This window comes from Pogona vitticeps, chromosome 4 (genome assembly GCF_051106095.1).
Source record: "Pogona vitticeps strain Pit_001003342236 chromosome 4, PviZW2.1, whole genome shotgun sequence".
NCBI classification, from domain to species: Eukaryota; Metazoa; Chordata; class Lepidosauria; order Squamata; family Agamidae; genus Pogona; species Pogona vitticeps.
This window is the reverse complement of record NC_135786.1, coordinates 237487-265215: the sequence shown is the minus strand read 5'-3', so window position 1 is coordinate 265215 and position 27729 is coordinate 237487. Positions and strand designations below refer to the sequence as shown.

Sequence of the window (27729 nt, the reverse complement as noted above, 5' to 3'; positions counted from 1 at the left end):
TTACCAAATTCAAAATAATCTTTATGCAAATATATTAGATACTTCTGGACCTTTTCCATATGCATCCCTTCTAGTTCCTTCCTTTTAGCTTGTAATTTCACCAGAATCTCCTTTTCTCTAGTTCTTATAATTTCTTTTTCTATCTTCTTAATAGTATCCTAATTTTTGAATCCCCGCCCCCTCCGGTATCTTAATCCTGTGTGCCACTTTTATGGCATAATCTCTGTCCACAGACTTCATGGCAACCCAAATTATCTTAGCCTTTCCACGTCCTTTCATATTAATTTCCCAAGTCTCTTCTAAATTCTTTTGGAGCCTTTCTATAAGATTTTGATATTGATAAATGACTAGTCCCAAGTTTCTTGTGCACACCCCGACTCTCCCTATATAGAAGAGCCTCATGGTGCCATGGTTGGACTGCAGCACTGCCGCCAAAACTCCACTGCGACCCAAGGTTCAATGCCAGGTAGCCAGCGGCTCAAGGCTGACTCAGCCTCCTATCCTTCCAAGGTCAGTAAACCCAGCTTGCTGTGTGTGTGTGTGTGTGGGGGCAATAACTTGTAAACCACCCAAAGAGTGCTTTCGGTGCTATGAGGTGGTATATAAGCAGCATGCTTTGCTTTTTAGCTTTATACACAACATAAAAAAACCTAACATTACTACACCTAAAAAAATGATTATCCCTCACTTTCACCACCCCTTACAATTATTTGCCTTTGACCCTCCTCTACTGAATTACAAGAGTGTGTGGAGCATGAATATTCCCTGGTAAGCTTGGCCTGTGAGTCTTCTGAGGTCCTTGAAGGCTCAGGAACGTGGCACGTGGCTCTTCCTGAACTTGCTCAAGCAAGAGAGGACAAACAGGTGGAGGCTAAGCCCAGGAAAACCCGCCAGGGACCAAGAGGAAGCTTCTCATATCCTTGGGCTCCCTGGATGCACAGACTTCTTTTATGAGTTGGCAGGGGTGTCAAACAACTCAGCAACAACATTCCCTCTAATTTTCTGTCCCACTGTGCAGGAGTCTCACTCTGCGAGTGTGGGGTTCATTCAAAACAGGGAGTAAACAAGCTGGTTGCCTATGCGCAACCTCGACAGAGCGCTGGGCAAGCTTAGAGAAAACATGGCTCACTGAGTCGGGACATTTATTTTGGACCCATTGGTTTGGTTTCAAGCAAAAGGCTGAATTCCATAACAAGGTGAGCAGACACAGCAATGTGGGAGCAAGAGAAAAACAAAGTTTTCCAGAGTGATGGTAATGATGCTCCAAGCTTTTCCTTAGAAACAAAGGCTGGCACAAAACTGCAAAATACTCTGGAAGCAAGAGAGCACACTGTGAATGGATCTCCCTGAATGGGAAGCTTGGACAAAGGGGAGGAGTGGCCGTGAGAGCCAAGCCCCCGGCTGTCTCGTTTTCCTGCTGTCTCATTGCGTGGGCTCCCCTCTCTGGGTCCTGAAGGCACTGACGAGGCTGCCAAGCCATCCTTGGCATCCGAAAGTAAGGTCCTCAAGCGAAGGCCAGTGGACGTCAGGCAGGGCCTGCTCCCCTCATTTCCTCTTGTACCTGAACCGGGAAAACAAAGGATCCCATCAACCGCTCAGGGGCGCTGCCCACAAGGGGAGAACCACCCACAGAGGGAGAGGGAATGAGAGAGAGAGAAAGAGCCGACTCACCGGGACCTTCCTTTGAAGCTTCCGCCTTTCCTCCGGGCCAGGCCCAGGCGCTTCCGGTCTTCAAAAGAGGGCCTGTAGAAGAGAGCTGTCAGTTCACCTGCCAGCCAGGTGAGTCCTGGGAGCTTGGTCCCTCAGGGGAAGGGGGAAACCCGTATGCCTCCTTCCTTCAGGAAGAACGCGCTCTTTCACCCCCAGAGAGACTCTGGCAAGGGCTCCCCCCCAACCCTTGGCAGCCCCTTCTTCCAGGGGCCGCAAGGACCTGGAAGTCGGACCGGGTGGGAGGGGCTGTTCCCAAGCCCCCTCTCAACACTCACCCGGCACGGTACTGTTTGAGGGCCTTCCTGTTTGTGTTGGTGAGCTCCTGATCAAACACCGAAGATTTCTTCTTGCGCGTCTGTTTGGGCCCTTCAAGGACAGAGAGGAGCTGCTCTGAAGCCAGGGCCGCTGCGATGGCTGCAGGGCTCCAGCCAGGAGGAGGAGGAGGAGGAGGAAAAGCTGGCCTCCCGGGGTTACACCTGAGCGGCACCTTGTCAGACACCACCCAAGAGATAAGGCAAACCAACCGTCCTCCTACCTCCTGCCGAAGAGTCCTCCTCCGGCATGGCCCGAGCTCGCTTGGGGCGGCGGTTCCGCTTCGCCAGGCGCTCGGCGTACATCTGAGCCTTCAGGATCTCGAACTGGGACCGCTCCTCCGGCTGCCAAGGTAACACATCCAAAATCAGCCAGATCCCTCTGTTCCCTTTCCAGGCCCACCACACTGCCCATCATGCTGTTCCACCCACCACAGGGTTAGCTGGGATGGGGTATCCCTTCGGGCAGCGGCTCACCGTCATCTGGGCCTTCTTCTGAGAGTTTGTCATGAACTTCTTCCTCTTTTTCTTGCCACGCAGAGCAAGGTCAAACTCCTGAAGGGCCTTGGTCACTGAAGCAGACGAAGGGGGAAGAAGAAGAAGAAGAAGAAGAAGAGATGAGGGATGGACCTCTGGTGCCAGAGGCCTTGATCACTGCCTGTCCCCTCCTGGCAGGGTCCTTACGCTTCTCTTTCCTCCTCTCCTCCTGACTCTGGAACCAGCTGCGGGGAGCATCCTGTGTTGCCTCCTGAGCCCCTCCGGCCTCCAGTTTCCGCCTGGCTGTATTGATCTGCAAAGAGAGCAATGCAGGCTAATGCAGGGGAGAGCACCCTTTGAGGCACAGCCCTTGACTCTCTGGAAGACGCGCGGGCCTCCGGACGCCAGTGCTTACCCGGCCACCACTCGCAGGTTGCACCACCAACACACACACGACCCAAGTAACTCCTCAGCCACAGAATGATAGAAGGATAGAGTTGGAAGGGGCCCCAAGGCCATGAGATCCAACCCCCTGCTCAAGGCAGGAATCAAACAGACTCAAAGCAGATCTGTCTCATGGTTGTCCAATTTTCTCTTAACTGTCTCCAGCTTTGGAGTTCTCACCATCTCCTGAGCTCATGGGTCCCGCTGTTATACTGCTCTAACAGTTAGGAAGTTTTTCCACATATTTAGCAAAAATCTAGCTTCCTTGAGCCCATTATTACATGTTCTGCACTCTGGGATGATCGTGAACAGTTTCTGCCCCATCACACAAACCATACTGCATCCCAGTTATGGGAGAAAGCGACTGTGTAAATAAATCAAGTAAAATGAAGTAAGCTCTCCACCCTTGCTTTACATCGGAGTATCCAAACTTTTCAGAGGGCCACATATTTGCAATATTTTTAAGGGCTGAAGGAACACGTGCACACACGCACGTACTCCTGCCCACCCACCCGCCTGCATGCATGGAGGGGCCACATAGAAAGGCCAGGCATGCCGGATGTGGCCTGTGAGCCGTACTTTAGAGACCCCCTCCTTCGCATCAAAGTTATTTTGGGTGGAGACGTGCAAAAATCTTCACCTTGTGAATCCCCTGTACATGTTCTCTGTCATCCTACTCAATTTTTAATAAACTGGTTTTAACCAAAAGAAAGCAACCGCTTCGCACCAGGAAGTGACTTTGGTTGCTCAAAATCCTCTCTCTGAAAAAGGCATTTTGTAAAGATTCCCCAGTGAATGGCTCACTTCCATTTCAGTTTGTGTGCTGGCATGTGTATACGTGTGTGTGTGTGTGTGTGTGTGTGTGTGTGTGTGTGTGTGTGTGTGTGTGTGTGTGTGTGAGAGAGAGAGAGAGAGAGAGAGAGAGAGAGAGAGAGAGAGAGAGAGAGAGAGAGAGAGAGAGAGAGAGTAGCCCTCCTGCTTAAAGAGCGAAAGGCAGCAAAAAAGGCCTTCCCGGCTCCTGCCTCGAGGACAGAGGCACCCTTCCAATCCATAAGCCAGCACATCCTGCCTGCCTGTCTCCCCTTCCTCCACCTGGGCCTCTGAGTGCTGCAACGCCCGCTCCTCCTGCTCCAGGCGTAGCACAGCATACACATCTGGCTCCAATTTCTCAATCTTCTCCCGAAAACGCAGGATCACATCTGCGGGAAAATGGAAAAATCACCCTCTCAGTCCTGCCGGATCCGCACAGCAAAAGAGCTGAAAAGGTGGGCTGCTCTGAGGCCCCCTTCCTTGCCCATGACTTCCCACCATCCCCACCACAATTACCCTGGGGGAGGACTCGGGCCTTGACTGGGGTTTTAGCTGCCTTGATGATTTCTTTCAGCATCTTGCGCTCTTCCTCGCCCACCAGAGACACAGAACGGCCGGCTCGACCTGCCCGGGCCGTGCGCCCCACCCGATGGACATAATGCTTTGTTGTGTTGGGCATTGTAAAGTTGATCACCTGTTAAAAAGCACAGCAGAGGCAGACTGTTGGGGGGAAGGGAGTAGCCAAAACCCCTGCCCACAGAAAGGAAAAAGTGGCTCAGGAGGTCACTGACCGTCTTGACCCCTTCTATGTCGAGTCCTCGCGCTGCGACGTCAGTGGCCACCAGGACATCAATCTGCTCATCTTTGAAACGCCTGCAAGGGGGGAGACCGCACGTGTCGTCCAGGGGAAACCCTGGCGGCGCTCCTCCCTGCCCGGCCCTGCTTTCCCGCCACTAGGTCCAGCTTACCGGAGGGCCTCCAGGCGCTGTGCCTGCGAGAGGTTGCCGTGAAGCTCACCCACCCGCAAGCCCAGAAGGCCCAGCAGGATGTGCAGGCGATGGGCTTGCTTCTTGGTCTGGGTGAAGAGCATCACGTGGTCTGGAAACGTCCGAGTCAGCAAGGCTGGAAAAGGGAGACAAAATCACAGCTGAATATCGGGAAATGCTTCCTAGAAGCTACAGCAGTACAAGAAAGGAACCCATGACCTCAGGGGGAGAAGAAGACGACGACGGGGCAACTCTCAGCCCGATCTGCTTTGCTTTGGATTCATGCCCTGAACGGGGGGGGGGGGGGGGCGGTGAAGGGAGAGGGGTTGGACTGGATGGTCTCCGAGGCCCCTCCCAACGCCACGATTCTAGGATTCTGGCCTCGAGGGGTTGGGTGCCTCCCATGCTCCCACCTGCCACAATGGCTTCCCGATCTCCCTCACGGTTGGGCCGGATGCGGATAAACTCCTGGCGCAGAAAAGGGGCCACATCCGTGTTACTGTTCACAAAGACCCGGATGGGGTTCTTGAGGGAAACTGAAGCCAAATCCTTCACCTGTCAAAGAAGAAGAAGAAGAGCAGGCATCAGCTCTGTGGGGCAGGGTGGCCCTGCAGGTGCCCGAAAGGGGTCCCCCTCCAGCCCCCACCCACACCCCTCACAGTCGCAGCCTGTCTCCACACCTCCTCAGTCATCGTGGCAGAGAAGAGCATCGTCTGGCGATGGCGGGCGCACAGGCGGATGATCTCCTTCATCTGCTCTTCAAAGTACTCGTCCAGCATCCTGGAGCGAGGAGAAAGGACCACAGGTGAGCGGGTGGAAAACCCAGGGACCGCTGGCCCAAAGGTCCCCTGAAGGTCAGGATCGGTGCTGCGGCAGGTGCCCAGAAGCGCCCCTCACCGGTCAGCCTCGTCAAGGATCAGGACCTCAATGCTACCCAGGTGGAAGGAGGGGCAGTTGTGCAGGTGGTCAATAAGGCGGCCTGGCGTGGCGATGAGGACGTCGGGACCCGAGCGGAGCGCCGCCTCCTGAGTCTTCAGATCTAACCCTCCTGCAAAGACAGAAAACCACGCCGATGGCGTCGGCTCCCAGAAGGCCCGGCCGTCATTTCTCTTTGCCTTGCGCTCCCATCACCTCAGCGGGAGCAGCCATGGACGGAGCAGGCCCCTTCACCAGCCGCTCCCAGGTGCATCGCCCCAGGAAGCCAGGTGGGCCTCCTCCCTCTGGTCCCTCCATCAGGCAAAGACCCACCTTTCCAGGCAGACTTTTAAGCAATAAGCGAGGAACACCGCGGTTACTTAATTTACAAAATTCAAAATGCTTTTAAAACATGTTTGTAGTAATTCTTTTAACTGTGGTTTGAATACTGAGGGGGACAACCGAGGATGAGATGGTTGGACAGTGTCACCGAAGCAACCAACATGAATCTGACCCAGCTCCGGGAGGCAGTGGAAGATAGGAGGGCCTGGCGTGCTCTGGTCCATGGGGTCACGAAGAGTCGGACACGACTAAACGAACGAATACTGAGGAATGTTTCTTGTTATGGTGCTTTTAAATCTGTAATTACTGAATAGTTTTTATTGTTGTGAACTGTCTTGACTCCCCTGCGGGGAGAAAGGCATCAAATAAAAAACAAGCAAGCAAAGAAAAAGAAGACCAACCAACCAACCAGAGGGAGCTTTCCAAGAGAGAGCCAACGCCTCTCACTGGCCCCCTCCCCAACAAAGCCCTCCCCCGTGGCTCACTCACCCACGGCCAGGCAGGACGTGACGCTGCTGAACTGTGCCAGCTGCTTCGTCACCGAGTGCACCTGGATGCCCAGCTCCCGCGTTGGCACCAGGACCAGCACGCGGGTCACGGGCGCTTGGCGTGGCTTGTAGATCAGGCGCTCCAGAACAGGCAGCATGAAGGCGGCCGTCTTCCCTGGAAGCCAGACCCTGAGAATAAGACCAAGCCTGGGCCCAGATCCACGACCCTCCTCGGCCTCTCCTCCCTCTGGCACGCACCTGTCCCCGTGGCGGCACAAGCACAGATGTCCTTCCCCAGCAGCCCCACTGGGATGCAGGCCTTCTGGATCGGGGTCGGCTGCTTGAAGCCCATTGCGTTGATTGCCTGTTGACACGCCAGAGAGAGAGCAAAGAAGCCCACATTGAGAGGGGGAGCTCAGACGCAGCAGGCACCCAGGAGGCTGTGCTGTTCCGTCACGTGGCCGCCCAGCTTGCTCTCAGCCCCTTGCGGCTGCTCCCCGGTCCCTCCACAGCAGCAGCAACAGCAGCAGCAGCGAGAGCCACGGTTCACCCTCAGGCTCTGCTCTCCCAGGGACAGCCAGGCCCCGGGCACCCGCTAACTTTTTTGCCCAGGCTGATGCTGCTGATCTGTGCCCACAGCCCATGTTGGTCCAGCTCGCTGCTTCCCTCCCTCCTCAGTAGTCCTGCAGCATCCGGACTAGCTGCGAAGGACCACTGCTGCTAAGCACAGCGTTTTCAGCCACTCACCCGCTTCCAACAAGTGCCTGCTTTTACTGGCAGGGCCTTCCTAGCTGCCTTTTAGCCAAACAACCTCAAGCCCAAACAGAGCCTGCCTGTCCTTCTGAGGCCCTTCCAGGTACAAGAGCAAGAAGCCCACAGTCTCCTCATTGCCTCTGTCGCCATTTTTTCCAAACTATGCAAAGGTAACATTCCAACTGCTGTAACTTCCAAAGTTCTCAGACATGGCAGCCCAACCAAACTCAGTCGGGACCTGGAGTCTTCCATGGATCTCCATAAGATGCAGGGAAGTCCCAGAACAATGCCCCTCAGATTTGTATTCGCGAAGGCCTTCACGGCCGGGATCTAATGGTTGTTGTGGGTTTTTCGGGCTCTTTGGCTGTGTTCTGAAGGTTGTTCTTCCTGACGTTTCGCCAGTCTTAGCCAAAGAGCCCGAAAAACCCACAACAAGCCCCTCAGATTCCTTCTCTGGGAGGAAGCAGCAACTATGTACCTTCAGCAAGGGCCGAGAGAGATTCATGTCCTGGAAGGAGAGGCTGTCATCGTACTGCGAAGCGTCCTCTTCAAAGAATGATTCCGCTTCCTAGAAATCAGGAAGCGAAAAAACAGACCAGAGACCCACTACCTGAGAAATGGAATAAGTCTCTCTTGCCTCCAGTGACTTAGAGACAAGCCGCCACCAGAGAGGAACAGGCCCCCAAGTCAAACCACACAGGCTCACCTCTTCTCCACCTCGCTTCCGTCTTCGCCGTTGCTTGACCTTCAGCGTATCTGCAAAGACATCAAACGGGGTCATCAAACGTTCAAGCCACAAGACCGTGGGGGAATGTCCATGGCCTGGGATCCACACAACGCCAACAGAACAAATTGTCCCTTGGTGCCTCGAGGCATGCAATTCAAGAGGAGAACGGCCGATTTTAACAGAAACATACAGGGACGTTCTAAAAGCTGGGATTTGAAAACACCGGGCCAAAGAGGCTTCAGAACTGGGGTAAAAAGAGGGGCATAACAGGGGTCAGCAGCAGCACAGCCGTGAGCAGAGTCTTCCTGAACCAGAGCGGAAGCTCCATTTCTCCCCCCAGGGGCCCTCCCCAGCCCTTAAGGTCTCCAGAGGAGGCCCTCCTCTCAGACCCGCCTACCATCGCAGGCACGCTGGATGGGGGCCCGAGAGGAGGCCTTCCCTGTGGCTGCTCCCCCTTGAGGAATGCTCTCCCTTGGAAGGTAAGGTGGGTCCCTCTGCCCTCTTGTCCTTCCAGCGACAGTTAAAGACCTGCCTTTCTAGGCAAGCCCTTAATAACAGAAACCGTGGATACTGGGGGAGGTGTTGATTCCTATGTATTTTTTATTTTTTACTTTTGTTTTTATTGATAAAAGGAAAATTACAAATAACACAAATAAATCTAAAGCGAAAACACAGTAGTGACTACACATAATACACAATAAACATTTCCCCACCCGTGCCACCACCTTCACCCTTGGGACCAGGTACAGTAACCAACAATATCAATTTGTACCACTTTTCACCCCGTTTTTCTCCAAAAATACATTGATTCTTCTGCTGCCCTATAGCCTTTCCCCTTCAAAAGGATGTTCTCAAAATATACGCTCCTTTTTTGTAGGCATCTTTCAGTCTCAGATAGACGATGGTAACATGCTCTGAATAGAGGTCTTGGAATAATGTCTAGTGTGGCTGAGAAGGCCAATTTGGGAGTGACCATCCCTTCCCTACATCTTTGAAATCATTAGACTTTACCATTCCTCTTCTTATTTTCATTCCATGTGTTAACTTATCATTAATCACTAAGTTCCACATTTCTTTATACACATCTTCAAGATTAATTTTTCACTTTTCCAATTCTTTACGAATATTAATGTTACTACTGTAACCATTATAACAACTAACTCTTTCTGGCTTTTTTAAATGATCATTTTTAATTATATCCAGGAGGGCAATACTTGGCAATATCTGAATACTGTATCCAGCTTTCCTTAAAATCCAGTGCTCATTCTTTCTTATTTCACATGTCCACCACATATGTATATACTGTAGGTCCCTTTTCCTTTTATGCATCTCCAACATCCAGATTGTATGCTTTTATTTATTACATTAAATTTATGATTTTTTAAAAAAAGTTTTAAATGCTTTTAAGACATAAGACATAAGACATAAGAAATTTATTTGTCATTGCGCTCACAAGTGGGTGCAACGAAATGAGGTGCTCTTCCCCAAGGTAAAACTGGACAACACTACAAAAAAAAGTTAAAATATACACAACTTTCACCATCAAATATAGATACCCCGTTTTCTCTCAGCAATTAAAATCCACCAAAAACCTATGGCCCCACATTTAAACTCAATTTAAACTCAATACTTTTAAATTAATTAATGGAATTTGAATTACCCTTGAATGCTTGTTTTCAACAGTAAGCTTTCCCTTAAAGACTGGTTGCTTGACTGGAATTTTTAATTGGGTTCTTGTGCTCTACTGCTCTGAATATTTTCTCTGTTTTTATCTATGTAAATTGTGTATATTTTAAATTGTTTCTATTTGTATGTTGTGAGCCGCCCAGAGTAGACTATGTCTAGATGGGCGGCATATAAATAAATAAAATAAATAAATGTGCTTTTAGTGTTTCTTTGTTTACTGTACTTTAATGTGGTATCAGTATGATCCTTTTTAGTATTTGTAGACTTCCTGCTTTAACTTTAAGTGTTGCCTTTTAATGATGCAAGCCACCTTAGGTCCTTTTTAAGGAGAAGGGCAGGGAACTAATATTTCAAACTACAGTGGTGCCCCGCATAGCGAGCGCCCCGTTTAACGACGAATCCGCATAGCGATGCAGATTTTGCAATCGCAAAAGTGATCGCATTGCGATGTTTTGAATGGCTAAATATTGCATTGCGACGATCGGTAAGCGTTTCCCTTACCGATTTTCGCATTGCGATGTTTAAAAAACAGCTGATCGGTGGTTCCAAAATGGCCGCCCGCAGCATTTTCGCACCCTTTCCTTGCTTACCTGGCAGTGAAAATGGCGGCCGGATGGAGGATTTCTGCATAGCGGTGAGTTTTTTCCCCATAGGAACACATTAAACAGGGTTTAATGCGTTCCTATGGGGTTTTTCGTTCCGTATAGTGACGATTCCGGATAGTGACGATTTTCCTGGAACGGATTATCGTCGCTATGCGGGGCACCACTGTACTACTACTGCTACTAATTTACAGTGTCACTTGTTTTAACCCTGTGAGCTGCTTTGGATCCGCTGATCAGGACGAAGTTGTCCCACAAGGGATACAAAATCAATTGTCTGGCATCCTGCTCTCCCATCGTGGCCAAGCAGGTGCCCCCAAAGAGGGAGGAGTCCAGGACAGCTCCCCTTCCCCCACCGGCTCTCCTCTCAGCAACAGGTGTCGAAAGAGAGACATACTGCCTTCGAAGGCAAGGGACACCCACGTCCGGCAAGAGCCTCTTCCTCCCTGAATGTCTCCAACCCGCTTTTAAAGCCACCCTTGGTGGTGGCCGTTAGCACCTCTGGGGCCGGTAAAGGCCAGTCTTACCTGCCATCATTCAGCTTTCCTGGAGAATGTCAGTTTCCAGAACTAGCAAACCAAAAACCTGCTCTGTATTGTGTGCAACTTTGTAAACCCCCTTCCCTGTTTAACTGTTTTATTCTACTTGTTGTAAGCTGCCCAGAGTAGTCAACAACTAGATGTGCAGGATATAAGTATGATGAATAAATAAATCAATTCTCTTTCTCCTCTGAACTAGACGAGCACCAAAGGCTGCAGTCTCTCGTCAGGAAGGCATTTCTTCTGCCTCTAAACATTCTGTTTGACTACTTCTGCACCTGCACCACTTTTCCACATAGGAAAACCCCTCAGAATTTTAGAACTTAAGGGACATGATTTGAAAGTTACCGTTTTTATTTTGTCTGAGAAAGGTGGTTGGAGATCCCCAAAATTTGTATGTCTCTGGTCAGCTTAATAAAAGTGTTATTTCACCTGGATCTGGGGATTTCTTTTATGACTGATAGGACTACTCTGCTCTTCTGCAATCACATCTGCTAATCCACGTAATGTTCCACTATCGTTTTGTGGTAAACTCATCTGGCAGTTCTAATTTGGTGTGGAATCGCCTTTTATAGGGCTATTGCACCCTGAACCATTTTTTACAGGCAGCCCTGTGGATTTGCAATTTCTTTTCAGGTCAGACACAGTGAGCTAAAACCCCAGCAGCGTCCATGGGAACCTAACCTGTTTTTGCAAAGATGCTCTCATCTGCAGAAGAGTACTCAGATGCTCCATCTTCTTCCTCCTCCTCCTCGTTGCCACTCCTCTTGGTGCCTGCCTCGTTGTCTCTGTCCTCTTCCTCCTCCTCCTGCTGCTGGGAAGCTTCTTGACTCTCCTGTTTTGCATTGCCTGGTTTGGCTTCCTTCTCCTAGAAAGAACATGCTTAGTCAGGGTTGCCACTGGAAATTTATTTTTCATTTCACTGACTTTCCCTGAACAATATCTGTCAATTTCCCTGACCACCATTCAAAAATAGCCACAACTATAAAAATGAATAGTTGTTTAAAATTTGTATTTTGCTAAACATTTCAACCCCCTTCAAGGATTGCTGCCTTCTTGTGGCCAAATGATAGTATGATTTCAATAAGAATCCGAGGTAGACCTTTCAACACCACCGTACTGTAATCCATGTTTATGCACCAACCACCGATGCAGAAGAGGCTGAAACTGGCCAATTCTAGACATGAAACACCTTCTAGAACTAACACCAAAGAAAGATGTTCTTCTAGTTATAGGGGACTGGAATGTTAAAGTAGGGAGTCAAGAGATAAAAGAAACAACAGGAAAGTTTGACCTTGGAGTTCAAAACAAAGCAGGGCAAAGGCTAATAGAGTTCTGTCAAGAGAAGAAGCTGGTCATCACAAATACCCTTTTCCAACAACACAACAGGCGACTCTACACATGGACATCACCAGATGGTCGATACCATAATCAGATTGATTTTATTCTCTGCAGCAAAAGATGGAGAAGCTCTATACAGTCAGCAAAAACAAGACCTGGAGATGATTCTGGCTCTGATCACTAGCTTCTTATAGGAAAACTCAAGCTTAAACTGAAGAAAGCAGGAAAAACCACGGGGCTAGTCAAGTATAATCTAAACCAAATCCCTTATGAGTACACAATGGAAGTGAAGAACAGATTTAAGGAACTAGATTTGGTGGACAAAGTGCCTGAAGAAGGAGCAAGTCTTTCTCCCTCCCCCCCCCCCCCGCCGCCGCCGCCCACCGGAGCAAGGCCCCAGGTCCTCGAGGGGGCTCCTCACCTGGGCTCTCCTCTTCCTCCTCACGGCCGCGATCTTCTCATCCAGGCTGGTGCCCGATCTCTGCGTAGAAAGGAGGAGAAGCAAAGAGAGGCGGCTGGGCTGAGGGCCACCAAGGACGGCCGCCGAAGCTCGCCCGCCCGCCGGCCCCTCTCCCTCCGCAACCTTCCCGGGCGGCCCCCTTGCCCAGTACATGGCCCGCGGGAACCGGCCGGCCGCCTCTCTCTGGCTCGGGCTCCCCCCCCCCCGACCGACCTCCCCCCTTCCCCGGCGCGCCTTCTGCGCCCGATCCTCTCACCTTGCGCTTCAGCTGGCCCAGCAGCGCCTCCGCCCAGCTGCCGCCGCCGCCGCCTCCGAACCCCGCGGCCTCCTTCTCGGCGAACACGAACCCGAAGGCGAAGTCTCCTCCGGCCCGGGCCCTTCCCGCTTGCCGGCCGCCGCCGCCGGGCCCGCAGAGCTCCTCCTGCCGGGGAAGGAAGGGAGGCCGCGTCAGGAAGGGGGGCGAGAGAAAGCGCCTCGGCCCCCTCGAAGGGAGGGACGGAGGGACGGAGGGAGGGAGGGCCTCTCCGCCGCCGTTCCCCCCCTCCCCGCCGTCTCCGCCTTCACCGCCCCCCGCCCCCACCCCCGCGTCTGGACTGTCCGGGCGCCCACCTCCGAGTCCGAGCCGGAGTCCGTGGCTTCTTCGCCGCCCTCCGCCTCTTCTGGAGGGAGGAGCAGCGGCGGCGGCAGCGAAGTTTCCTCCCGGGCGACGGGGCCCCGCTCGTGTCCAGAGCGCTCCATCGTGGCCGGCGGAGAGGCGGAAGTGGCGGTCCGTCGACCGGAAGGGCACCTCGGTACTCTTGCTCTCCCTTCCGCTGGGAAAACGGGCGCGGCGATCGAGTTCCGCTCTGGCAGGGGCGAAAGCGGGCGGGGGGAAGGGCGGGGCGAAGGGAGGGAGGGAGGGGGCGGGAGGTCTTCGCCTGGGCGGAGCTTCCTTGCCCCCGCCCCGCCCCCTCCCACCTCCTGGGCCGGGCGGGGAATGAGAATCGAAAGCCGGCGGGAAGGGAGCGGCGGCGGCGGCGGCGCAGCGGCCGGGAAATGGAAACCGAAAGGGGCTCCGCGGGTTCAAAGCCGCCCAGCGGCCGGAAGGCGGGACGGAGCCGCCGAGCCCGGCACCGAGGACGGACGTGCCCCTGCCGCCGCCGCCGCCGTTTCTCCCGGGACAGCTCCCCATGGAGGGCCGCGGGCACCGAGGAGGAGGAGGAGGAGGAGGAGGAGGAAGAGGAGGGTCGCCCCTGCCCCACCACCCCCACCAGCAGCGCGGACGGGGCTCCGGCCGAGGTGAGCCCCGGGAAGCCCCGCGAGGACGGGCTCCGGACTCCGGGCGCCGTCGGAAGGAAGGAAGGAAGGAAGGAAGGAAGGAAGGAAGGAAGGAAGGAAGGAAGGAAGGAAGGAAGGAAGGAAGGGATGCCCAAGAGGCCGGTCGGGGGCCATCCCGGGAGGGGCGCGTCCGGCGAAGGGAACGACCCGCCCTCGGGGGCGGGAGGGGGGCGGCGGCGGCGGCTGCCGGTCGGGGCTCGGTTTTGCCCGGGAGGCTCGCCCGCCGCCCGGGCCCGGCGGAGTCCCGCCCTGAGCCGCTCGGAGCTCCCTCCGCCCGCCTGCCCTCCCGCCCGGGGGATCCGATCGGCGGCAGGAGGGGAGGGAAGAGCCCCCCCCTCCCTTGGCCGAGGAGCGGCCGCCCCGTGGAAGCCGGGTTCCCGCCGCCGCCGCCGCCGCCACCTCCGGGAGCCGGGAAGAGCGAGCCGCCGGGTTTGGACTACAGCTCCCATTAGCCTGGGGACAAGGAGGCTTGGTTGTGATGGAAGCGGCCGGGTTGCGCGGGCGGGCGGCCGCCGGTCCCTTCCCCTCGTCCCTCCGCCGACCCTCCCCCCCCCGGGTCTTAGGGGCTCTTGCCTCCCTGACCCGACCGACCGCCCTGCCTGAAGGGGCGCCTTCCCGGGGCCGTTTCCTTCGCAGCCCCCAAGGCCGCTTAAGAGACCCCCCCCCCCGCGCGCGCCTCCTCTCCTCTCTAAGCCATCTGAACATGGACAGTTCAGGAGCCTCCCAAAAAGCGGCCACCCCAGCCATTGCCCCACTCGGGGCAACCTCTGATGGGATGGGGGGGCAGAAACCGCCCCCCCCAAGCTAGCCCACCCCTTCCTGCCCAGCCTTGAGGCTGGCATGGTCTGTTTCCCCCCCCCCATGCCAGCTTTTCTGCAGACTTGCAGGTAAACCACAGAGCCTGCTTCGGTTTATATGGGGGGGGGGGGCGAAGCTGCCCATCCCTGCACAAGTCCATAAAGTGCTCGTCTGGAAAACTCAACGGCCCTGAAGATTGGAAGAGGGCCAGAAGGGAAAAGAGGGGCAGCCCGGAGGGGGGGGGGCAGCGGGGTTGCCTTGGAGGGCGGCGGGCCCAGCTGCAGGGGGGGGCAACCGTTGCAGGGCTCCTCTGGGGCATCCCCAGCCCAGTTCAGGATCGCTTCCACGGAAGGGCTCTCGGTTGGCTCAAGAGGAGAGCCAAGGGGAAAAACGGCAGCCCTCGGGCAGTCGTGGGGCACCCGCCCTCTCCCCAGAGGTTTCCAAAGTCAAAGCAGGGGTGACAGTTAATCCCTAACAGTGGGATGTGCAGAAGAATCCCTAGGCAAGAGCCTGGCCCTGCGGCCATTCAGGAAACGAAAATACTCTGTGTGTGTGTGCGTGCAGAACAGGCCCGGGTCTGAAACCTGGACAGTTTGTCTCTGTCCAGCCACTTTGACCATCAGTTACTTTCTCTGAGGCAAGTCAAAAGCTTATCAACACGCGCGGCTCGACAAAAGCGGAGGTTTTGTTTGTTCCCAGGCAAGATGAAGGGACCTCTCTCACCGTGGGGCTCCGGGAGGAGGAGGAGGCGGCTGGGGCTGTTTTCTCGGCAGCCTCCCACGGCCTGCCTGGCATTGGGGCCTCTGCCCCTGGTGCCAGGTGGGTCTTGAGCAGGGATCGCACCCTTGGGCTGGATGGCGCCACGGCGGGCGGAGCGAAGGGAGGCTTGGGAGCGTCTCCTGGGACGGGAGGAACTGAAAGCGGGGCCCATTTGCTCTCAGCTTTCTCAGCAGGCCAGGCTCCCCCTTTGGCTCGCCCGATGCCAGCTGGCCAGGCCAGGCCGGGAGCCCTGCTGGCTCTCCAGCCTTTGCTTTGCGCTTCTGGGCGGGGAGGTGCCCCTCCACCCGCTGTCGAGAGAGGCTTTAGGGTTGGGTTTCTCCTCACTCGGTCTTTCCTGGTTTTGCAGGCCAGCCACAGCGAGGCCCAAACCATGGGAGGGAGGGGCCGGAACGCCCTCGGAAAGGAGCCTTCCGCCTCCAAGGAAACCCTGGGATGGAGGGACGCGTCGAGCCAAGGCAGGGAAGGAACGCCGGCTCGGGCAGAGTCATCATCCCAGAGGGCGGACAAGATGGCAGGAGAAGAAGCCAGGATCGTGCCAGGCGGCTGGAGCGGGAGCCTGGGGCTGAAGCCGGACACCGCCGGGGTTTCCTCAGGCTCGGAGAGAACCGCAGCCACAGCTGCCAGTGGGGACCAGGACGCGGCGGGGATGCCCAGAAGCCGCCTGCGCGCCCACCCCAGAGGATCGGGCCGGCGTTCTTGGAGGGTCTCCTTGAGAAGGAGCCCTCCGAGGTGGCCATCACGCTTGCCTCCAGCACGGGCCTGAAGGAGGCGCTGTCCCAGACGGCCATGGGGCCCCGATTCCTGCAGCTCCTTTGCCAGGTTCTGCGCAGGGCCTGCTGCTCCCGGATGGACCGGAAGAGCATCCAGCAGGTCCTGGGGCTGGTGAAGGAGTCCAGCTTCCTCCAGATCTGCCTGCCCCGGTACGTGACCGCCATGCTGACCGAGGCCGTGCCGGCCGTGCGCCACCAGTTCCCGGAGCACATGGGCAGCATCCTCGCCCTGGTCCAGGAGCTGGTGAGCATCTTCCCCGCCAGCTCCATCCGCCAGGTGACCCTGCTGATGTCCCTCTTGCCGGCCTCGGTCAACGCCCTGCGAGCCTCCGGCGTGGACTTCCCGGAGGAGACAGAGAAGACCCTGGAGAATCTCCAGGGCTACATCCGGCACCTGCAGGAGAGGCGGCGGGAGGGCACCCTGCGGGTCGACAGCCACACCCTGGTGCCGGCATCCCCGGGAGAGCGGGGGGAGGACGGGGAGGAGGAGCGGGAGGACTACCGCACCCTCTCCATCTTTCCCACCTACGAGGAGGTGCACCAGGAGAAGAAGCCCCTGCTGCGCCCCAACCTCGTGGCCCAGCCCTACGAGAGCCCGGCCGTCTACCTGGACACCCACTTCCGGCTTCTGCGGGAAGACTTTGTCCGGCCCCTCCGGGAGGGAATCCTGCAGCTCCTCCTGCGTTCCGAAGACCAGGGCCTGAGACGGCTGAAATTCGATGACATTCGGGTTTACTTTGACACCCGGATCCTCAGCCCTCTTTGCTCCGTGAATGGCATTGAGTACAAGGTGCAATTTGACACCAAGCCCCTGAAGTTTGTGCGTTGGGAGAACTCGAAGCGCCTGCTCTACGGCTCTCTGGTCTGCCTGTCCAAAGACCACTTTGAGACCTTCCTCTTTGCCACCATCGCCCAGCGGGAAGGCCAGGACCTGCGGAAGGGCCTCGTGCACCTTGCCTTCAGCGAGCGCAGCCGGCCCCTCCTGGCCGAGGTCCAGCCCACCGACGCCTTCCTCATGGTGGAGACCACGGCCTACTTCGAGGCCTACCGGCACGTCCTGCAGGCGCTGCAAGAGATGCGGCACCAGGAGGTCCCCTTCCAGAAGTACATTGTCCGCTGCGAGGCGCAGGTGACGGAGCCGGAGTACCTGGCACGGGGCGGCGGTGGCGGCTACGACCTCAGCTGCCTGCTGCAAAAGCCGGGCCCCCGGCAGCGGCAGGAGGAGGGGGCCGCCACTCCGGAGCCCCTCAGGGGTCTTGGAAGGAGTCCCAAGATTGACATCCTTGACCCCCAGCAGTGGCCCACAGAGGAGGCCTTGGGCTTGGATGAGTCCCAGCTGCAGGCCCTCCGGCTGGCTCTGACCAAGGAGCTGGCCATCATCCAGGGGCCTCCCGGCACAGGTGAGACCTGCGATGCTCTCCTCTTGGCGTCAGGGCTGGGAAGGCGGGGAAAGGCCAGCTGCTGAAGGACGGGCCCACGGTGGCTCTTCGGTGCCCCAACTCAGCCCGTGACCTGTCTGAGTTGGGGCCCAGGCAGGGCAGGAGAGGGGCTTGGAAGGAACTGCATTGGGGCTCTGAGGGCGAGTGCCCCCCCCCACGGCAGCTCTGAGCCCTGCTGTAGGAGAGGGAGGGAGCAAAGCTGGGGCTCCGTGCGGGGGGGGAGGGAGGGAGCAGGAGCGCCTTCTGCCGGCGCGACGTGACAAAGCCTGTACCTCCTCTGGGCAGGGAAGACCTACGTTGGACTGAAGGTCATGGAGGTCTTGCTGAACAACCCAGCTCTCCGTGGGAGGTCTCCCATCCTTGTCGTGTGCTACACCAACCACGCTCTGGACCAGTTTCTCGAAGGTGGGTGGAGGCCTGGGCTTGCCTGGCCCCTCACTCCAGCGGCACCCGTCTCCAAGGCATCCCTGGGTTGGCAGGTAAAACCCTGCCTTCCTGGAAGTGGGGAAGATTGCCCTGGGAAGCCGGGAGCGGGGCCTTTCGCTTCAGACTCCCCACATTCTCCTCTCTAGGGATCCACACCTTCCTGACGACGGGGATTGTGCGCGTAGGAGGAAGAAGCAACAGCGAGAGCTTGAAACAGTTCACGCTACGGGAACTTCGGAACAAACGTGACATTCGGAAATGGCTGCCAGGCCACCTTCGACAGGCGTATGCCAATGTAAGTACCCAGAAGGACAACTGAAGTGCCACAGAAATAAGTGGGCATTGTCCTGGATCCAGGTGTTGGTGGAGGGGATCACATAGGCAGCCGTTGCCCCGAGCGGTGTGGGCTCCAAGGGATGCTGCTGTGTTTCACTTAAGACGCAGGCCAGATGCAAGCAACCGAGCTCAGGGAACAGAAGGGACCGGCGGCGGGAGGGGTGTGTGTGCATCATGCACAGGTGTGCGTGCCAGGGGGGCAGAGCAAATGTCCCAAATCCAGGCCCACATTCTTGGCAGCAGCCCATCGCTGCTCCTGGGGCAAGGCCGCTTTGCGCCGGGGGGGGGGGAGCTCCCCTGTGACTCGCTCTCAAAATCAGTGCCAGGGCTGCTGGGGGGGGGGAGGGCATGTCATGCCTTAGCAACCTTTACTGGTGGAGTAGAAGGGGCCAGATCAAGGGGAGGGAATACGGCACCTTGAGGTCCAGGTTGCCTGCAGGTAAGGAAGAAGCCAGGCAAGGCTCTGGCAGCGGGGGAAACCGTCTGCCTCCTGCAAGAGCCGGCCCAGGTCCGGAGGGGGCAGGAACCAGCTGTCCAAGTGACTGTCTTTCTCCCTCTGAGGGCAGGTGTCTGGAGAGATGCGGGAAGCGCAAGTCAGTCTGGAACAATGGGGGGCCCAGCTGGAGTGCAGCCTCCGAGGGATCCTACACGAGCGCCACCTGAAGAGCCATGTGGCCGACGGACACTGGGAGAGTCTCGTGCGTGGCTGCGTAAGTGAGGAGGAGAGGGGCCCGCCTCCTGCAAGCGAGTGCCCCTGGAGGGGGGGAGCTGGGAGAAGCCACACACACACACCCTCTCCCTGTGCCTTGAGCTTCAGCCCCTTCCTCGTAAATGCTCGCAGGGAGGCCAAGGGAGCAGCCCAGAACGAGTGGCCTGAGCCACGAGGAGGCCAGGAGGGCCCCCCTGCGCCCCTCCTCTTTCCCGCCCTCCTCCTCCGCTGAGGCTTCGGGGTTGCTCCCACAGCTCTGGGGCCTCAGCAGCTGAACTGAGACCCACCTGGGCCGAAGCCACGGGGGGGGGGGCTGACAGCAGTGAGAAGCGTAGGGTGGAGGCCTCCGGTTGCAGTTCCCTGGATTTTCTTTTCTGAAGTGCAAGGAGGGGCTTCTCTCAGAGAATACGACTCCTTCAGCGCCCCCTCTTGTAGAGGGGCATGGCGGACATGTATTTGCAAGGCAGGCCTTGAACCTCACGAGGGGGAGAGGCTGGCCCTGTTCAGCAAATGCCCCCCCCGGCCTTTCCCCCTTTCGTGGCACCCGCTGGGCAACCTGGCCTGGCGCTCCTGAGGCAAGTGGGGGGGGGGGTCGCCCCGGCTCCCTGCTCGGTGAACCTGCCCGAGCTGTCCTTTGTTGTTTCAGGCCAGGGAATGGATGAACCCCAAGGACTCCCTGATCCTGGAGTGGCTGGGCCTGAGTGCCTCGTCCTTCGGCCAGAGTGACCCCGATGGAGACGAGGCGTCGCCTGCTGGTAAGAGGCTCCCCGTCTCCCCGCCCTGGTTTGGTGGGAGGCAGGAGGGGCTGCCCACCCTTGCTGTGGCAGCAGCTGCCCTGCCCTGCCCCGCTCTGGCTGGGGGGGGGGAAGCCATGCAGGCTGGCTGCAAGGGGACCTGGGCCGCTTCAAGCACACCTTAACTGTGTGTGGGGGGCGCTCTGGGCCTTTGCAGACTCTCAAGAGGAAGAGGAAGAGGCAGCCTTGCTGCAGATCGCAGGGGAGGCGGAGCTGATTGAGGCTGAGCGGCTGCTTGACCAGGACGAGGAAGGGCGTGCGCGCTCTCGGAGGCGGTTGCGGGACTGGGAAAGGGCTCAGCTGGACGACCTCTTTCTGGCAATGACTCTGGCAGACAAGGAAGGGGGGGAGGAGGAAGAGGAAAACCCAGACAGCCCCCACTGGGAGGTACCTGTTTGTTGCTGCTGCTGCTTTCTCCCCCCCCCCCACTTGCATATTGGGGGAAAGGAGGGTTAGGGTTCAGCAGGCCCAGCCCACGGGGGGCAAAGGGCAGGAAGCCCAAGCCAGGCAGAATCTGACCCTTCTGACTCTGCTGGGCCAGCAGGGGGAGGGCCAGCCACTCCTTTGACTCTTCTCGTGCCTCCGGTTGCAGTTCCAGCGCCACCAGAAGAAGGCCATGAAGCAGCGGATGAAGGCCGAGCTGCAGAAGCGACAGGCGATGACTGAGGCAGAGGCTTCGGATGTCAGGGATGTGTGGCATCTGGACCGGGGTTCCCGCTGGCAGCTGTACAGGTAGGGCATCCTCTGCTCCCCTGCCCTCAGGCTGGGACAGAGGCCCCCAGGGCCGTCCTGCCACCAGCCCTCCTCCCCTAGCTCCTCCTCCTCCCTCTCAGGTACTGGCTGCAGAAGTACCAGGCAGAGATCCGGCGGAGGATCCTGGAGCACGAGGAGGTGTACCAGGGAGCAGCAGACCGGCTGGCGGAGCTGCGGCTGCAAGAGGACCTGCTGATCCTGCAGGAGGCCCAGGTGGTGGGGATGACCACCACAGGTGAGGAGGAGGAGGAGGAAAAATGGGAAGTGTGTGTGTGTGTGTGTGTGTGTATGTGTGTTGGGGGGGTGGCCAAAGGAGCCCTGTCGTGTCCCGGGAAGGCACGTGCCTGTTTCCTGCTGTTCGAGCGGGTCTTTCTGTCTCCTGCCAGGAGCCGCTCGGTACCGGCAGGTCCTGCAGCAGGTGGCCCCTCAGGTGGTGGTGGTGGAGGAGGCAGCCGAAGTCCTGGAGGCTCACACGGTCACCACCCTCAGCAGCGCCTGCCAACACCTCATCCTCATTGGGGACCACCAGCAGGTAAGGGGGCGGGGGAGGGTGGGGCCGAGCCGGGCCGGCCTTTTGCCTCCTTGGCACCCCCTCCTCGGCAGCTTTCTCACCGCTGGGGTGTCTTGCAGCTGCGGCCCAGCGCCAACGTCTTTGACCTGGCCCGAAACTTCAACCTGGAGGTCTCCCTCTTCGAGCGGATGGTGAAAGTCGGCCTCCCTTTTGTCCGGCTCAATTTCCAGGTGAGCGTTGACTGCGGCTACGGCGGCTGCCTTGTGGTTCCTCCTCCTTCAGGGCGCTGGGGCAGAACGTCTTTGGCCAGAAGACCGGGGTGAGGGTGGAGGTGTTTCCTGTGTGCGGATGATGATTCTGCTGGTACCCCTACTGCCCAACAGCTGGGGTGGCTCGTGCGGGCGCCGGTGACCCTTCCTTTCCTCATGAGCCTCTCTCTCTCGGCGCTGCAGCACCGCATGCGGCCAGAGATTGCCCGGCTCCTCACGCCGCACATCTACCAGGACCTGGAGAACCACCCATCTGTGCTCCAGTACGAAAACATCAAGGTGCGTTTCCTCGGGCCGCTTTTTCTCTTCCCCTTCCAGGCCTTGGGCTGAGCTGCTGGGCTTCTCGGCTTCTCTGGTGGCCAGCTCATCCTGCATCAGCAGCACCCCTCCCTCCCTCCCTCCCTCCTCTGCTCTGGCCTGGCTGTGCCTGAAGGAGGCAGCCGGCTCCTTGCCTTAAGGAAGGGGGACAGGGGGCGCCCCCCTTTTTATCTCCTCCCTTTCCTTTTCCTTTTTTGGAAATTTTTATTTGAAATTCACACCGAGAGAACAAGCAGTTGAAAAACTAACAGCTTGCCTGCAACACGGAAGGCTCAGGAGAGCCTTTTTGAGTTGGAGGGTCAGTGGTGGCCGCCAGCCTTGGTAACAGCCATCAAGGTGTCTGTGCAGATGCTCAGTCCTTCAGGTGAGGTTATCTGGCAGGCGAGTCCTTGGCCTCTGGACGTCTTTCTTGACAGGTTGAAACCTTCCGCTGCTTCTTCAGTCTGAGGAGAGTTGGTAGGAGACCCCTGATATCTTCTCCTCCACCTTGGTTTCCCTTCCCCCTTCACTCACACAAACACACACACACACACACACACGTTATCCATCTAAGGAGCCTAGTCAGAGCAGGGAGAAGTGAAATTCCACTAAGAAGGAACGTAAGACCAAAGCTCTCCACATCCCCTCCAGCGTTTGGGCTGTAGATGTTGATATAACGTAGTTACAGCAGCATGCAGTACCACTGATGTTTTAAATGCAGTTTGTACTTAAGGCGATAAGAGAGACGGGTCTAAAAAGCACATTTTTCAAAAATGGTGTCCTCAGAGATGATCCGTACCGAGGCCGCCTCCATGCGAATTCAGGGCCAATTGAGTTCCCCTGCTGGCTGTTACTTAATCGTTCATAGGGTTGGGGGGCTGCAGCGTTGCCAGAAAGAAAAACATCAGAAACAATTAATTCTTCAGTGGGATTAGCGAACGAGCAGAGCGTTTTCTGCATTTGGGATGGAAACGGATCGAGTGGCCATTGAAACCCCGAGGCTCCCCCCACCCAGCCTCACTTCCCCCGTGCTTTTTAAGCAGGACCCCTTTTTCCAGTGGCTGGCTGCCAGGCAGATCCCACGGGCGAAATCTCAGCGGCTCCCTCTTTTCCTCCCAGGGCGTCTCGTCCAACCTTTTCTTCGTGGAGCACAGCTGCTTGGAGCAGGAGATCCAAGAAGGGAAGAGCCACCAGAACCTCCACGAGGCCCAGTTTGTGGTGGAGCTGTGCCGATACCTGTTGCACCAGGGCTACGCGCCCTCCCAGATCACCATCCTCACCACCTACACGGGGCAGCTGTACTGCCTGCGGAAACTCCTGCCCGCCAAGACCTTCCAGGGGGTGAAGGTCCACGTGGTGGACAAGTACCAGGGGGAGGAGAACGACCTCATCCTCCTCTCCTTGGTGCGGAGCAACGCGGAGGGGCGGGTGGGCTTCCTGCAGATCCCCAACCGTGTCTGCGTGGCCCTTTCCAGGGCCAGGAAGGGCCTCTACTGCATCGGCAACATGGCAATGCTGGGCAAGGTCCCTCTCTGGAGCAAGATCCTGCACGTCCTGAGGGGGAAGGGCCAGGTCGGCCCGGCACTGCGGCTCTCATGCCAGAACCACCCCGAGACCAAGACGGACGTCGCCCAGCCCAAGGACTTCCAGAAGGTGCCCGAGGGCGGCTGCAGTCGCCCCTGCGAGGCCCGGCTCAGCTGCGGCCACGTCTGCCCACGGGCGTGCCACCCCTATGACCCTGAGCACAAGGAGATGCAGTGCCTGAAGCCGTGCCAGAAAGTGTTGTGCCCAGAAGGGCACCGCTGCCCTCGGCAGTGCTTCAAGCCGTGCGGAAAGTGCCAGGTGAAGGTGCCCAAGACCCTGCCCACGTGTGGCCACCAGCAGGAGGTCCCCTGCTCCGTGCCTGCGGAGGCCTTTTGCTGCCAGGAGCCCTGTGAGAAAGCCCTGCGGTGCGGCCACCGCTGCCGCCAGACCTGCGGCCAGGAATGCACCCGCCGCTGCCAAGAAACGGTCCAGGCGGCCCTGCCATGCGGGCATCGCCAGAAGGTCCCCTGCGCCACCGCTGCAGACCTTCGAGATGGGAGGCCTGTGCCGTGCCGGGAGAAATGCCCCAGTGCCCTGGAGTGCGGCCACCCGTGTCCAGGCTCCTGCCACGCCTGCTTTGGTGGCCGCTTCCATGAGCTGTGCCGAAGCCCGTGCGAGCGCCTCTTGATCTGCTCCCACAAGTGCCAGCAGGCCTGCACCAGTGACTGCCCGCCCTGCCCACTGCGCTGCCAGAACCGCTGCGTCCACAGCCGCTGCCTGAAGACTTGCGGGGAGGCCTGCACCCCCTGCACGGAGCCGTGCGAATGGCGCTGCCGGCACTACCGGTGCAGCCGGCTGTGTTCGGAGCCTTGCGACCGGCCACGCTGCGACAGGCCGTGCCCGGAGCGCCTTCCGTGTGGGCACCCGTGCGCGGGGATCTGCGGGGAGCCGTGCCCCAAGAAGTGCCTCGTCTGTGACCACGAAGAGCTGACACAGATCTTCTTTGGCTTTGAAGATGAACCTGGGGCGCGGTTTGTCCAGTTGGAGGACTGCGGCCACGTCTTCGAGGCCCAGGGCCTGGACTGCTACATGGAGGACGGAGAAGACGACAACGACGGGGCGGCCATCCGGCTGAAGGTCTGCCCCAGCTGCCAGACGCCCATCCGGAAGAACCTGCGCTATGGAACTCTGGTGAAGAAGAGGCTGTCCGAGGTGGAGGCGGTGAAGGAGAAGATCCGAGGCCACCCGGCAGAAATTGCCGCCCGAGCACAGGGGCTGAAGGCCGAGCTGAAGGGGAAAGCGGGCCTGAGGGCCTCTCTGCTTGAAGAGTACCTACAGCTGCTGCAGAGGCTGGGGGAACCGTCCCTCTCCCTCCAGAGCCTGGCCCTCACAGAGCACCTCATGGGCTTCTATGGGCGGCTGGCCGAGTTGGAAGGCGCCTTGAAGAAGGTGGCACCCGCTGAGATGGCAGGGCCAAGGGCGCGCATGGCGGAGGTGGCAGGCTGGCTGAAAAGGCCCCGCCTCAGCTTCACCAGCCAGGAGCTGTCGGAGCTTCAGAGCGAATTCCAGCGCTTGACTTACCTGGTGGATCTCCTGGCCAGGTGCAAGGCGGCTGGAGGGAACAGGGGCGCCTCCACGGAGGAGCTCATCAGCACCGCCCGGAAGCTGCTAGAGGGGCCTGGCAGGTTCACCCCAGAAGAGGAGGAGCTGGTGAAAGCCAAGATGGAGGCTCTGAAGGCCGTCCTGCCGCCGGCCTCTGGGCTGGGCATCTCTGAGGAAGAGAGGAAGCAGATAGTCGCGGCCATCACGCCAAACACCCGCGGCCACTGGTTCAAGTGCCCCAATGGCCACGTCTACGTGATTGGCGAGTGTGGAGGGGCCATGCAGAAGAGCCGCTGCCCGGAGTGCCAGGAAACCATTGGTGGTGAAAATCACGCCCTGGATCCCAGCAACCGACTTGCCCCCGAGATGGACGGGGCAACTCACGCGGCCTGGTCCGATGCGGCCAACCACCTCCTCGAAGCGGCCCGGTTGCAGTGGCGCTTTTGAGAAGGCTCTGCTTGGCCCTCTTGGGCTCACCGGCTCTTCTCCCCCAGGAGGTGACCCGGCCCTTCTCTGTTCCTGCATGCATGACTTTCGGCTCCCTTGCACGTTGGCTCCCTTCTCAGAAGGAACTGGTCTACTCGAATCACCCGACAAAGCCAGCAGGGACGGCTGAGGGGCCTCACGCCGAGAGAGGCCCGGAAAGAAAGAACAAGAAACGGGGCCTTCTCGGCAGTGGCCCCTCGGCTGGGGAATAATCTACCAAGAGCAATCCGCTTGGCTCCCTCGCTAGGTCTTTTTAAAAGCCATTTAAAAACTTGGCTCTTTAGGCAGGCCTTCCCTCCAGTCAATTAACTGTTTCGTTTCTTTAATTTCCCATCTTGATAATGTATATATCCACTAGTTAGTTGCTTGTATTATTAGGTTTTAGTAACTGTATTATTCTATTGTATTTTATCATTTTTTGTAAGCTGGCCCGAGTAGACTTTGTCTAGAGGGGCGGGGTATGAATCTAAATAAAGAGAAATAAAGAGAAAAGAAGAAAGGGAACATGCATGAATCAGTCGCAGGAGAGATGAGAGGGTTTCGGGCAGATTAGGGGGATAGCAAAGCTTTCTCACTTTTATGCTCCTAAGAGTCTGTCGTCAGCTGGCATGCAGCATCCTGGCCGTGCCCTTGGCAGTGAAATGCTTGGGAGGGTCCCTCGGACTCTCTCGCTTTCTCTCACAGCTTCAGAACGCAGGGCGGGAGAGGCAACCCCTCCTGTAGGAGCTGCTTCTGAGCCCAAGGCGGCTGCCCCTGGTGCTGAATGGCAGCCAAGACCACAGACTTAAGACCCGTAGAAACCACGATCTGGACTAGTAGCAGTCTTATTGGCCGAGTGTCACGAAACTGGAAAATGACGGTTCCTGATGATGGTTCCAGACACCTTTGAAACTCAGCCTGCTAGCATGTGCTGGGACGGGTTGGCCGCAAGAGAGGGGGAAGAGACGGCCTGTTAATGGGAAGGGTTTGCCAGCTGTGTCTTCTCTGTGTGAGGAGGAATTTCCAAAGGCCATCACTCACTCACTCCTGGTACCAGCTCATTAAGAGGAACCAGTTTCAGCTCTAGGGAAAGGAAGGAGAAGGAGTTAAGTTACTTTTGGGGAAAGTTCCTTCTAGAACATTGAAAAGGTCTGGAAAGGTGGCCAATGGGTATAAAAATTGAAATGGGAATTTGCTTTCTTTAGCCTAGTTTCTGTGAGGGGAGTGTTATGCTTACCTGCTGCCCTGCTACTTGACTTACACTTGGCATAAGCTCTGGAAGCAGCCTAGGATAGTTAGTTCTCTCATATTCTATGGGAATGGTTCTGGAACTACCCTTGTCTCAAAATTTTTGAAATGTGTAATTGCTTTACAGCTGGATAGCTCAGTAGTTTAGGAATCTAACCCCAGAGCCTGCGGTTGGGAGTTTGATTCTCCCTTGCACCTGCTGTGATGAGAGCCAATCTCTGTGGCCTTGAGTACATGGTGCAGCCCCAGAGCATGTACAGCAATGGAATCAATTACCTTGGGAGGTGATGAGTGTTCCAGCCCTGGAGGCATTCGAGATAAATTTGGACAACCACGTGGCGGGTAACCTTTGATTTGTTTTCCTGCATTGATCAGGGGGTTGGACTCAATAGCCTTACAGGCACCTTCCAACTTCATGATTCTATGATCCTCGGACCTGGAAAACCCTGAAAAGGGTCACCATAAGTCAAAATTGACTTGATAACAGATTATTATTATTTGCTTGACAGCTTTTTGATTGCTTTGTACTTTTTGGAACTACATTTTTGGAAACAGTTTATTTTCTTTTTCTTTTTTGCAACATCTCTAATAAAATAATTTTAACAATTTACTAGTGGCATCCTTCAATCTTGAGAGACTATGGTAATGTGCTCTGATTTGGAACAGCGCCTAGTGTGGCTGAGAAGGCCAATTCGAGAGTGACCATCCCTTCCACACTGAAGACAAATCCAATCTGTCCCCTGTACAGCTCCCTGGTTTGGCTGGTTTTGGGATGGCCTCTTGGCCTGCTGGACAAGGGTCTCTTCAGAATGGGAGAGGCCATGATGCACCACCTGCCTCCAGGCTGAACCTTCAGAGGTCACGGTTTCCCATCCATTGAGGTCCATTCCTAAGGCCTTGAGATCTTGCTTGCAGATCTTGTATCACAGCTGTGTGGTCTCCCTCTGGGGCAAATTCCCTGCACTAATTCTCCATACAGGAGATCCTTTGGAATCCAACCATCAGCCATTCTTACAACATGCCGAAGCCAACGTAGAGGGTGCTGTTTCAGTAATGTACTGTATACATGCTAACATTTACAGCACTTCGGTTATTGTAAG

General features: G+C 56.9%; 2 protein-coding genes across 2 annotated transcripts; one reads left to right on the top strand and one right to left on the bottom strand.

Moving 5' to 3' along the window:
• Positions 1–1125: 1125 nt before the first annotated feature.
• DDX27 (DEAD-box helicase 27) lies at positions 1126–13383 on the bottom strand. Its single transcript, XM_072996532.2, has 21 exons — positions 13201–13383; positions 12848–13012; positions 12553–12612; positions 11475–11658; positions 7943–7992; positions 7715–7804; positions 6742–6847; positions 6485–6658; positions 5636–5786; positions 5419–5518; positions 5152–5293; positions 4721–4874; positions 4544–4625; positions 4269–4446; positions 4035–4141; positions 2706–2811; positions 2499–2593; positions 2246–2366; positions 1986–2076; positions 1672–1743; positions 1126–1561 (listed from the first exon to the last, which is right to left on the bottom strand). The coding sequence occupies exons 1-21, from the start codon at positions 13327–13329 to the stop codon at positions 1546–1548; spliced, it is 2373 nt and encodes a 790-aa protein (XP_072852633.2). The 5' UTR covers positions 13330–13383; the 3' UTR covers positions 1126–1545.
• Positions 13384–13562: 179 nt separating this feature from the next.
• On the top strand, positions 13563–27239 carry ZNFX1 (zinc finger NFX1-type containing 1). Its single transcript, XM_020807025.3, has 13 exons — positions 13563–13869; positions 15833–17656; positions 17981–18100; positions 18268–18416; positions 19024–19167; positions 19813–19921; positions 20118–20347; positions 20553–20692; positions 20794–20948; positions 21100–21245; positions 21344–21454; positions 21677–21772; positions 22910–27239. Exons 1-13 carry the CDS (start codon positions 13761–13763, stop codon positions 25361–25363), a joined length of 5787 nt encoding a protein of 1928 aa, XP_020662684.3. The 5' UTR covers positions 13563–13760; the 3' UTR covers positions 25364–27239.
• Positions 27240–27729: the final 490 nt, after the last annotated feature.

Coding starts and splice junctions, on each gene's coding strand:
- DDX27 (XM_072996532.2), bottom strand. CDS start 13,329: ATGGAGCGCTCTGGACACGAGCGGGGCCCCGTCGCCCGGGAGGAAACT. Junction 4,875..5,151: donor TCGGGAAGCCATTGTGGCAG/GTGGGAGCATGG, acceptor TCCCTTTTCCAG/CCTTGCTGACTCGGACGTTT. Junction 1,744..1,985: donor CTCAAACAGTACCGTGCCGG/GTGAGTGTTGAG, acceptor TCTCTTCTACAG/GCCCTCTTTTGAAGACCGGA.
- ZNFX1 (XM_020807025.3), top strand. CDS start 13,761: ATGGAGGGCCGCGGGCACCGAGGAGGAGGAGGAGGAGGAGGAGGAGGA. Junction 17,657..17,980: donor CCAGGGGCCTCCCGGCACAG/GTGAGACCTGCG, acceptor TCCTCTGGGCAG/GGAAGACCTACGTTGGACTG. Junction 19,168..19,812: donor AGAGTCTCGTGCGTGGCTGC/GTAAGTGAGGAG, acceptor TTGTTGTTTCAG/GCCAGGGAATGGATGAACCC.